We start from the raw sequence: 12,361 nt of genomic DNA, 5'->3' as shown, positions 1-12,361 counted from the left end.
TAGTTGTAGGTTTTATTGCCACCATGCTCACTGTACATGATGTTCTATATATGTTCTGCGCCAGCCCTGCTTGTAAAATACCTGTGGCATTCCTGTCTCCTCCCACTGTCCTCATGGGCCCTGAGCCGCTCTCTGTCTCAGCATGCTCTTAGCACGATATCAGGATAGAGACAAAAGAGCTGTTTTTACAGTTTATTCATTTTGGATCAAATCTTTCATGGGTCAGTGATGAGAATATGTACAGAAACTGTGGGTGGATAGGAAAGGTGGATATTCATATAGTCTTTGATGTAAAAAGCATGTATTTTGTATGTTCAGCACCTGGTGTAAGAACACAGCAGACCGGGTGAATCACGTCTTCCTGGCTGTGGATTATGGCACTGAAGAGACCAGCACACCTCCTGGGGTACATCCTGGGGTACATCCTGGGGTACATCCTGGGAACGGACAGGTAAATATAGCCTGTGTGAGTATTTCAGTGTGATGACTGCTTACTGCTTTGAAGGACTATTAACACTCGTCTTTCTTATTCACTGTATTTTTTAAAATTGAGCCAGGATGGAGCCTGTCAACCCTCAGCCAAATGTGACGTGTTCAATTTGCTTTTCTTTTTTTTTCAGCACTCAAAGATACTAAATCTATCACAGAAACAACATAGAAAAGTATTTATTCCTCACATTTCAGTAGCTCCAGTCAACATACTTTGGATATCTGTATATGTTTTACTTAGAGAGAGTTTTGGATTTTTTTTTAATCCAACAAAGGTTAAATTATAATAACGATAAGGTGACCAGAGTAGCCAATATATATAACAGTAAAATAGTAAATAAAATACTATTATCGTAATCTGGTGGTCATCGTCGTCGTGACATTCACCTTCACCACCGACAGTAGCAGTTTGTCGTTAGCATTGTGGCTGCAGTTCAGATAAACAGATGCGCTATATTAAAGTCATCCTTACTTTTACCTCGCCTCAACAGCACACAGCCGAGTCTGCTGCAAGCTCACAACATAAATAAAAACAGCTTCACAAACAAACTTACCGTGCTGCCTCCGCATTGCTGGTCTGCAGCGAAGCAGCCAACAATAAACAACTCTGCTGCGCCGTCTGTTTCCGGGTCGCCGCGCATGCGCCTTCTGATAGTAACGTTAGTTACCGTAATAACAGGAGTTTGAGTCTGCACGCAGCATTTTTATCTCCCCCATCCAATCCCATTTCAAATCGGGGACACTTTTGGGGATATATTTGACCGGGGAAAGCTCTCCCATATCGGGGGACTGTCCATCCCAAAAATAGGGGCCGTCTGGTCTCTCATCTTTATGAAAAATGACGACTATTCTCTTTCTCTTGTCGCTGATATTCTCGGTAACCCGACAAAAAGAAGGCAGCTTCCCCTGTGAGCCTGCGAGCGAGAGAGACGAGACGTCAATCAAAATGAAAGTAGCTCATTGGCTGAGGATGGGACAGGACTGCCCTCCTTACGTAGGATGATGTCATATCACCAACCAATGAGATGCCGGGACCCTGTTTCACAACACGGAAGGGGGCGTGCCTGTTACAAAACACATTGCAGCGTGTGGCGCCAATTGTGGGTGTTAAGAAACAAGTTTCTGTGAGGAAACGAAAACTAAAGCTGCGTTAACATGTCGACTAAAGCTGCGAAATGCGAGGCTGTGGTGAAGCTGCACTTGTTGGTGAGTCTGAGAAATGTTTCACGTCCATTTTGACTGCCTCTTTTGGGAGTTACAGCCGCTTTATATGAGTTAAACGGTATTTCGCGGGGTGATAGTGTGCAGGTGTCGGATTAATGTTAATTAACAGGCATTGTGTTTTAGGAGCCCGTCCCTTTAGCCGAGGTCAGACGGTCCTCCAGAACCGTTCTGGGGCCTAAACGCTTTAATTCCTCTCCCACGGAGGAAACACCAAAGAATAAAAAGGCAGGAGACAGTCCACAAACACCCAAACAGCCATTAATAATCAAAAAATAAACGTGTCATTTCGTTTTCCTGCTTTTAATCTGCCGACATTTTCTCGACAGAGGAAAAAAACGCAGGTGGACGCACAGATAAAGGAAGAGGATGCTGAGAGCAGTGATGTGGAGCCAACATCTGTAAGTCAGGAAAACCTGCACTGCTACTCTTTGTGTTGTTCATGACATGGACTTGTGGAGGTCTGTCAGCTGTGTCTGTGTGTGGGACAGAATGGACACGGAGGACTCTCAGCGTATGAACTGGAGCGGCTGGAGAACATCAGACAAAACCAGGCCTTTCTGTCATCCATCAACTTACTCCAGGTGGGAACTGTGCGAATGTGAATTTCCCATCATCATCTCACTTCTTCTATCAGTGTGAATCCCATTTTAGTTCTTAGAATAACTTAGAATAACTGCAAAACCAAAAAAGACATTTGACAAGATGTCCAACCATCCCAGAAGTCCTTCACTGTTCTTACTGTGTGTAACTCAGAGGACGACTAATAGAATCAACTCTACAAATCCACCAGCAATGAAATGTTTTCATCAGATAAAATTACTGACAATATGTTGAATTTTAAGATAACATCACAAACCCTACTTCGTTTAAGTTATTTTCAGAGGGAAGTCTGGGATCAGCCAATATTATAAGATTTAAAATTCTCTAAAATGTGACGTCAGTATTGCACATCTGATCACCTGAACAAATCGGTCCAGATGAATTGGACCCTTTGTGTGAAAGTCTGCCTGTACTTTCTCAAGATGACACACATTCTGCTGGCCATGTTGTTGATAATAAGCTGACAGAATGGGAACTAACAGTTGTTTTCTAAACCGAAAGGCCACTGAGGAGATCAAGGAGTTGGCAAGACAAAAGCCATCACAGAGAGGTCTTGTGAGGTAAAGTTGAAAGGCTGGCCAATGTGATTAAAGCAACAGATTTGTCGAACAAAAAGTAAAAGTAACATAACTTGCTGTGTGTTTTTTTTTTTTTCTCCCCATAATTAATCTTCTGGTTTTTCAATTCATTTGTGCTTGATATTTTAAATTTCCGAGAAAGAATGTCTCGATGTCACTATAATACAGAGTTTCTGTGGTGGCAGGTCTCAGGCTCCTGCTAAAGAAATGATGCCAACTCGCAAATCCCTACGTCTCCAACATAAAGATGCAGAGCCGTTGACACTTCCCCCTGAACAGGTACATTTTCATATCAACAATATATAGTCACAACCTGGGAATGACATTTGTGAAACTCTTCTGATAGCATTGTTTATGGCTATATATACACTTATATATATAAAATTAACGTGCATGTGCAGTATGTAATTTGTTTAATTTTGTTTCTTTGTTTTTATTCTGTTTTTTAAATTAGTCACTTGCTGTAAATTCCACACCGGCCATCAAAAAGTGTGCTGGTCCTCTGCCCATGGATCCAGTCAACATGGAAGAGGGAGGAAAGTTGCCTTCTCAACTTCTTCAGCTCTGCTCTGAGGTAGGAGCCACATATTTAGGCTGACTTGAGTAATGAGTACTACTCATTCCATCCCACAGATTTTGTCCTATCATTTTTAATATTTGGTTATCATGGTGGTGTTTTCGATATTCTGTATTCCTGAAACAAATAAACACATAGCTCTTAGTCACTAACTTTTCTCCTTTTTACAGGACACAAGAGAAGAAAGAAAGGAGGCGCAGGATCTGAAAGAGTAAGATTAAAAATTTTGATTGTAGTATTCTAATATATTTAATTCAAAATAAAACATGCATAACTACAGCTATGAAATAAATCCTGAAATGTATAAATTAGGCAATATATGTAGAAATATCTAAACATATAACAAACTAATAAAAATATTTGAGTGGCTAAATAAATAATAGGTGCATAGATAGATACATTAAATGCATCATACATTTTATAGGCATTATATTCGCAGCTATCTTCCCAATTGTTTTGTCTTCCTCCTGATTTTTTTTTTTATTTTTTTTTTTTTATTTATGTATTTTTATTTTTGTATTGGTGCCCTTAGGTGGTGCTGTTGTCATGAATCTGTAATATAATTATACCCCTTCATCATAAAATTACCAGATGGGACCAAAAGAGCTGGGAAACAAATGTTCCAGGAAATGAAAATCTCTGGAAATAACTAAATATGTTATTGTAAGAGAAAATTACTTTTTTTTTTTTCCCCAAAGCATGCTTATATAAGATGATGAAAATCTAAACTAGTTTCTGGATGCAGGTACCAGTCCAACCTGAAGAACATGAGGATAACTGAGGACAAAGTGGCTAAAGTGGTGAAGGATCGCATATTATCTGCTACTTTCCACCCCTGCAACAGCAGCCTCTTGATGGCTGCGGGAGACAAGTGGGGGAGAGTTGGCCTCTGGAACTTGGTGGGTCTCTTCTTTTGGCTCAATTCAAAATGTTGTTGGAAATAAATATTTGACCACTAGAGGGTAGAGGCTGTGTTCAAAACAAGCTCAAAGCAACAGGAAGGTGAAAATTTTAGTGTCACATAGGTCGAAGTCTTGTAAATTTCACCACCTCTTCACATGAAATCCACATTAAGGACTCCATCACGTTCTTCCTGTGTCGGTTCCTACAGGATGGTGGTTGGGGTGATGATGGCGTGCTGCTCTTTCACCCTCACACCAGGTCAGTGGGCTGCCTGGCGTTCTCCAGGGCTCAACCCACACAGCTACTGACTCTGAGTTACGATGGATCTCTGCGCTGCATGGATGTGGAGAAGACCGTTTTTGATGATGTGAGATAACGTTTCCTCTAAAATGAGTGTGATTTCTTTATTTATTTATTTATTTATTTATTTTTTACCGCAGAGGTTGTAAAGTAAACCAAGTTGTCCGGCACATTAATCCAAACTCTTCCACCAGCTGATGTTTGTTTTGTGTCCCAGGTGTATGACATTGAGGATGGCCTGAAAACCTTTGACTTCATGTCACATGATTGTTCAACACTAGTTGTCGGGAACTGGTTTGGAGAAGTTGCCATTGTTGACAGGCGCACCCCAGGGTAAAGTGTGGCGGGGATGAGTTCTTCTCTCTTTCTGTAGTGTCGTGTTCAGATGAACAGTCTCGTCTGTTAATGATATATTTATTAACATGTCGCACTGGTGATTAACTTTCCTGCAGAAACTCCCATGAGTCCATCCACTCGTTGGATCCAAAGACTCTGCGGTGTGTCAGCGTCCATCCTTCACAGAGGCAGTATTTTGCTGTGGCAGAGAGCAAGTATGACGGATTATTGTTTTTGTTTATTACCCCATGAAAATATGTTTGTCACTCTGGTATTGATTATAATAAATACACACTTTTGTCTTGTGTGCAGGGTAGTGAGTATTTACGACAGTAGATGCTTGAAGAAAACCAACAGCCAGCCTGTCTCTCAGCTGCATGGCCACTCTTTGAGCATTTTTGGGGCTTATTTCTCCCCTTGTACAGGAAACAGACTCCTCACTTCCTGTATGGATAACTGTATAAGGTACAGATGGTTCAGCATTTTGAGATCAGTTTTTCTGCTTTGCTGTAGTTCATCTTTCCCATCCCTGCTCAATTTCTAAAATTCCTCTTACAGAGTATATGACACATCTGCAATGACTACACAATCTCCCCTACTGACAAAAATCAGGTAGCAGTCCATTTAACGCTGATGAAATCAGTTGTTATTTTGATGGCTTTGTGCTCTCCTGACCTTTGAGGCTCATGTGAGATGAACTTACTTGCCCCCTGTCCTCTGGCTTTGCAGTCATCATATGCAAACAGGCCGCTGGCTGAGCAAACTATCGGCAGTGTGGGACCCCAAACAGGAAGACTGCTTCGTGGTAGGAAGCATGACGAAGCCTCGGAGAGTACAGGTTTTCCATGAAAGTGGTCAGCTACAACATTCCTTCATGGATGAAGAGAAATTCAACACTGTGCTGTCTATCACTGCTTTCCACCCGACACGGAATGCCTTACTGGGGGGTAATGCATCAGGGCGTCTGCATGTCTTCTCTGATTAAGATAAGGAGCTCTGTTATGTTCTTTTTGATTTTCTTATTGTTGGTAAGTAACTTAGCTGTATTTCAAATATCAACTTAGTCTTTAAGCCACTAGTCTCAGCAATAAACAGTGATACGCAGTGAGTTAAAGCACTCTCAGTAAGTAAATATCATATTATTCACAACGCTAAAGCTGCAGTAGGCTAAGTTGTGTCAGAAAGAAGGTATATTTGAGGTTTGTCCTGCTCTTATTGGAAAAGCATCAAACTGCATTGCATTCACACAATTTGATATGTTTATGGAAAAGAAGTGTTAATGATGTGACCTTTTCACATCACATCTATTCTCCATTCTGATGCCTGTCGAGAGCAAAGTCTGCAGGCCTTTATGCATTGAACTGCCACTGGGAGATTATCTGTTTGACGCGACAAGCAGGTGTAATCAGTAAGTGGCCGCTGAGGTCAAATTAAGTACAAATGTAGAACACCACTGTGGTCTCTCTGTTCAGCCTCCGATCTGCTCTGTGTAGTGAGTCTGTCTGAGCATACATGATGACTTTGCACATTTAGGTTTCAGTCTTTGGCTTCATCTTTGGGATTGCTTTCTTGCTAGAAAGTGAATGTCAAGTCACAGTTCATGTTCAGACAGTAGCAACAGTTCCCTGAATTCTACCTGCATTTTTTTTGTTTTTTTTTTTTTAAATCTGCAGCCATTTTACCCTCTGCCTCAACAAGCTGCCTGGCAAGTTGCACAGAAGCACAGTAACAGTATAATGCTGCCACTGCCTGACTATGCAGTGTAGAGGATTGTTAATCCATGTGCAGGATCTTTACAATGGCTGAAGCTCAGTTTTGGTCCTGATTTCACATATGTACAGCTCTCCGTTTCTTCCTGTAGATATACCAAGATCCTTTCCAAAGCACTTTTGATACTATTGTATCCTGATCTGGATAATCCTGTCATGGTTGTTATCTTTTGGAGAAAACGATTCATGAAAATGCAAGTATTCGCATTGTGTTGGCTGAAGCCAGCCAATAATCAAATGAGAATTTTGTTGGTTTGTTTGACTGTTTTTTCTGTTTTTTATTATTTTTTTTTTATACAGAAACCAAGCAATTTCTATAATTGGTTCTCTCTGTATTGTTTGTTTTTATGGTGCAGCGAGTTTAAGAGGGCAGTGGCATTGTTGGTTAAAGATTCCTGCTCCAAAGTTTATTTCATGTTTTCTTATAAAGAGTTGTTCCTGGAACAAAACTGGAGTGTTTTTGTATCCTTAAGATGGCAGTATTGTACTTAGACTAAAATGTGTTAGCAGTGGCGATAGGATAGTCTTCTAGAGTTGGGGCGCTGAATTCAAAATTGAACTTGTAGCCACACTAGCTGCTAGATGTCAAGAATATATTATATTTATTCATAGAGTACACAAGTCTTCAGTCAGTGATTGGAAATAAGCAGTCTTGTTGGAGGTAATAAATGCAGAACACATGCTTACAGAGACATATCCATGTTGAGGACCATTGTACAGGAAGGAAGCTTACAGTAAGACCACATCGGAGGCTTTATTTCCTGTTTACACAGTTCAGGAGAACAAACAAAACTAAAGTTGCCTGTTAATTAAACTGTCAATCCTATCAATGCTCCAATCCAACTAATCGGACATTTACCGTAGCAAAACAAAAAGACAAATCCGTAAGTTGAACTGCATCGCACAAACAAAGATTCAGGTAGTTGAATATGCTACTTCAGCTGTTTTTAATTGGCTAAAATGACAAACCGCTTCACTTTCAATTTCAATAAAAGCTGTAAGTGAAAACGGGTCTGCTGTCAGGTGTTCAGTTCATTTCCATGTTTGTTCACCTTATCTGTTTCTATAAAACGAGTCAGAGGAGCAGTCTAGGCAACAAATAAATAGGGCTTACGTAAAACTTTTTTTCCTTTTTGGAAAACATTTTGGACAAGAATCTGCATCTGCATCTGCACTTGCCTCTGTGGTTTGATCAGGAACAGCGGGCACCGCTCCCTTCACACATGCATTAACAGGCTGTTTTACTGTCTGAGAGGACTCAAGACGTTTTTCGTGTCTAGAAAACAGAGGCAAATATTTGCAATTCATGGTTATTAGCATTCATTACTTTATCTGTTGTATTTATTGCTCAAATAATGTGGAATTTTTCCATGTGCATGAACAGAAAATGAGACTTCAAATTACAGATCATTGAGCAAAATTTCAGCATCAACTGGTACCTTTCTCTGACCAAGCCAATTCCAAACCATGAGCACCATCTGAATTAAAGCAAATACATCAGTAATTTATCTGGCAATTATCTATAAAACTAATATAAATATATTAGTCAATATTTGTTACTATAACTCACCAACTCTGCACTAAAAGGAAAAAAGACAGAATTACTAAAACCTCTGGTCATTTCACTGTTGCTGAATTTGAAAATATCAATACTGTACAAAAATAACATAAACATTTAAAGCCTGGTATTTAATACTACAGGGATTCTCGAAGCGCTATTTTTGTTTTACCTTTCAACTCAAGTTTGGGAGAAATATTTTAACATTAAAACAGTAACTTTCTAACACCTCCAATCAATTCTTCAGGTCCTCTATCCGTTCCTGCACCATCCCTGTCGTTGCATAAATGATACATCCATAGTGTTTTTTTTTTGTTGTTTTTTTTGTTTTTTTTGTCTTGTTTTTTTTTTTTTTTTGGTTTTTTTCTTTTAGGTATAATATTGTACACCTAGTGATCAGCCGAGAGTTACCACTGGCACACAGCATATACACTTAAATACCGTATATCCTAATCAACCACTTGTAGGTTTGTCACAAACTGACTATGGTTTTCTAATGATGCTGTTGGTTACTCTGGGCTGTAGGCTAACCTGTGAAATAACATAAGGCTGGAGAAGGGCAGCAAACTATCAGAGTTTCCATCTGTTGACACGAACTGACAGAAATATCAGACAACAGAGGTTTTCTTTGGTAGGTGCAATGATGAAGATTGCAGTAGGACGTAAACATGACTTATCTTAGGATCTCATGGAAGCAAGCGTGAGGCTGAAAACCATAAATCCGCTTTAAAAACGATGCTTCAAGTCCATTAAATGTCACTGTGAGGAAATCTGCATGTGCTAACCAGACATCAGCTTATACAAAAGAGGAAACTTGACTTTAAATATATTCAGCTTTTACAGACAAACATAAATCTGAACACAGCAGGGCTAAACAAAAATGGAACATGGATCTTGAACAACAACAACAACAACAAAAAAAAAAAAAAAAACAAGTACATTAGCTCTTTTAACTGTACTGAGGGAAAGGAGAAATCGTTTCTGCACTTTTCAAAGCAAAACCAGGTCAAATTTCCCATCATGGAGAGGATCTTCTGTTTTAGTTTTTTTGTTTTTTCGGTATTGCACATCAAGATAAGCTCCTTCTCCAGCCAATCACTCTCACTACAGCTGTAGCTCACATAGTCCCATAGAGGTAACTACAGCAAAGTGACAACTGCTCCTCACATGGAGAACTTGACTGTAGTTATTAGAATTATTTGGCTGCTATTTAATAAAATCTGCAAACTTACCATCTCCATTACTTACATCCCTACAAAAAAAGCTTAATTTATAGTCACGGGCTGATGAACCTCTATTGGTGCTCTGGACATATAAAAATGCGTCAGCACAATGTCAACACACGTCAGACCACAAACTAAGCCACACTTAAAACGAATGAACCATTCAAGGCTTCTAACAGTGACTGACATCACTCCTGGGTCAAATAGCTACTGCAACCAATACTTTGCACTTGTGTAAATTCAATATGACAGACGTGTGTTTCCATCCCACATTGGGAGAATTCAAGGGAGCTGACATTCGCTTTGAATGCTCTACACAACTAATGTCATGTCTGCCTTAACAACTGTATGGAACAAAATGTAATATTTGCAATTAGTATTTTACTCAGGACTGATCTACATTAGTTGTGCGCTGCTCAGTTTTCCTTTTTCACACTTTCTCTCAACCCCCTAGACACTGTAACAACTCCTAACAACAGTCAGCAGTCTCATAGCAGCAACCATAATAACATTTATAATCATTGTGAATGTTGTTGGCTTTGAAATGATAAAATTAGATGTGTTACACTGCCCCCATCTCAGGTCCCATAACACATCAAGTCATTCTGTCTTAACAATGTTACAACATATAAATTAATACAAAAATAAAGGCAACTAGTATCGGTGGTCGAAGAAGTGAAGTCCGTCAGTCTTGCTTGTCCCTTTTCGGTGTTTAAATTAAACCCTGCTGTTGTGATTTTTGTGTTTAAAAAAAAAAAGAAGGAAAAAGATGATATGATTTCCTTTCCCGGCAGAGATGGTGAAACGTTATAAACAAGGCTATTCAGGGGACAGTCCTTGGCTTGTGACAGGGACTCCGGGGAGAAGCTGAATCCATATCAAGAACAGGGCTGCACACTTTTTCCATTTTTTTCCCCCATTTCCCTTCTCCTCACCTTCCCTCCTGTCTGGCTGTTGTTTGTGTCCCATCCCTATCAGGTGGAGTAGTCCCAAGTTGAATCGCTCAGTCTCTGCATCTGTCACCTCACTTGCTGACGAGGAAGCCTCCCATCCACCGTAGCTTACAGGCGAACCAGCGCCGCAGGGGGCAGAAGTATTCAAAGTGGAACTGCTGGAATTCAGGAGTCTTGCGGATGTCTCTCAGGAAGGCAATGTCCAGGTCTGACTCTGTGAGCATGATGAGGAGCAGCAGCAGGGCAAACAGAAGTCCGATGGTGACCAGGAACAGACGTAACACACTCAGGACGAACTTGTTCAGCTCCTCCACCTCGCTGGGGGATGAAGGCCGGGTCTTGACCGTGCGCAGCGCTCTCTTTCCGGGCCCGAACTCCGGCGCCTGCCCCTCTCTCGACGTCCCCGCCTCAGACTCCTTCTCCTCGTTGATGCTGCAGGTGGAGCCATTGACATGGCGAGATAAAGGCATCTCGTGGCCATGTTCGGCCACGGGTGTGGGCAGTACGCTGTCTGAGGGGCTGTAGGCCTCGTCAGAGATGACTGCTGACGTACTCGCCTCGCTGCCGTCAACCATCTGACCCCGGGAAGACATGAAGGAGTCGCTGTGGGAGACGGAGCGTACAGGCGTGGAGTGGGCGCTGTCCCGAAGAGACTCCAGACCTGGAAACACACAGAGGAGGAAGACGGTTCAAAAAGGGAGAAGTCTCAGATAGAAAACTTACTCCACAATGAGAAGCCATGAAGTAAATCCATGAGTATTTGCGTGCTTTGCAGTGCTGAACATGTGAGACAGGGAACACGTGTAATTAGCCAGACTTCTCGCGGAAGTCTCTGTATTATTGCTGTAGGATATTTACTGCAGCGTTTCTTCCTTTTAGAGATTAGTCTGTTCTGTTCCCATCTTTCTCTGTGGGTCAGATTTCATCACAGTTTACAGCTGCAGTCTTTTCACTTCTGTAAACGCATGAAAAATTAAGAATGTGTCCTTGTTTCTGAAGCCATTTGAAAAAGTTGCTGGAAGGGGAAGTTCCTTCTTTCACGCGATTTCCTGGCCCCTTTGATTCTCAGGCTAACTCTGCTGGGCTGCCAGAATATTCAGGTACATGGCGCTCTTTTGGACCATGTGCCAGCATTTCTAACTCAGATATGGCCGGAGAGAAAGCATGATTGGCCTTCTAATGCCCGTTGTCGTCACCCGACCCTAACAAACGGAACCATGCCCGTTGTGTAATGTAGGCAAAAAAGAAATACTTACAATAACTCTCATTCTTAAGTAAATACAATACTTAACCAAAGCAACCTATAAGAACTGTGTTTGATTCTGATCACCTGATCTTCATGTTGTCTGGACGTTAGTATTGCAGTGTAAACTCTAAAACTTTGATAGGAATGGATGTAACAATATCCTTTACTGTAATTCCCTGATTTGTTGTGATATCAAAGGAAATTACAACATACAAACACAATTTTTTGACAAAAACTGGTCCATCAATTTGTCAGACTTGCTCTATTGAGATCAAGGTCTGCCAAAGAACCTCAAAAGGTCAAAACTCCTAAACGCTGCATTTCAAGTCAGCTTTGTTTTTTACCTGCATGAATGTCTGGTGTGCTGCGACCATAAGGCTGAGGTGGGACAGCAAGCCGTGAAGAGGTCCTTGAGCTCTGTCCTGAACTGGGACCAGAGCCTGAGGTGGAGGAACCCCCAGGGAGAGCGGGGAACAGCGGTAGGACCCCCAGGGCCTTGCCCAAGAGCCTGGGGCCCAGACACAGCACGCGCACCCTCACATCTCGATAACAGTGGTTGATCATGCGCAGGTGAACATTCACCTTGGTCTTGATCCGGATCAGAC

At 41.3% G+C, this 12,361-nt stretch overlaps 2 protein-coding genes across 3 annotated transcripts in view; one reads left to right on the top strand and one right to left on the bottom strand.

Annotated features, from left to right (window-relative positions):
* Window positions 1–1,644: 1,644 nt before the first annotated feature.
* wdr76 (WD repeat domain 76) lies at window positions 1,645–7,742 on the top strand. Its single transcript, XM_029498216.1, has 15 exons — window positions 1,645–1,695; window positions 1,837–1,938; window positions 2,040–2,111; window positions 2,202–2,294; window positions 2,815–2,873; window positions 3,077–3,170; window positions 3,346–3,465; window positions 3,639–3,679; window positions 4,214–4,367; window positions 4,580–4,738; window positions 4,889–5,004; window positions 5,124–5,222; window positions 5,320–5,472; window positions 5,566–5,619; window positions 5,737–7,742. The coding sequence occupies exons 1-15, from the start codon at window positions 1,645–1,647 to the stop codon at window positions 5,990–5,992; spliced, it is 1,623 nt and encodes a 540-aa protein (XP_029354076.1). The 3' UTR covers window positions 5,993–7,742.
* A 2,609-nt stretch (window positions 7,743–10,351) lies between these two features.
* Window positions 10,352–12,361, bottom strand: part of LOC115041128 (FERM domain-containing protein 5-like) — a 52,032-nt gene continuing 50,022 nt past the window's right edge. For both annotated transcript variants that reach the window (XM_029498440.1, XM_029498441.1), the window contains one exon: window positions 10,352–11,171. In XM_029498440.1, the coding sequence (XP_029354300.1) occupies window positions 10,582–11,171 (590 nt within the window). In that variant the 3' untranslated portion in view covers window positions 10,352–10,581. The remainder of the gene's footprint in view (window positions 11,172–12,361) is intronic.

The sequence above is a fragment of the Echeneis naucrates genome, chromosome 3, assembly GCF_900963305.1.
Source record: "Echeneis naucrates chromosome 3, fEcheNa1.1, whole genome shotgun sequence".
Classification (NCBI taxonomy): Eukaryota; Metazoa; Chordata; class Actinopteri; order Carangiformes; family Echeneidae; genus Echeneis; species Echeneis naucrates.
This window is presented reverse-complemented; position numbering and strand designations above follow the sequence as displayed.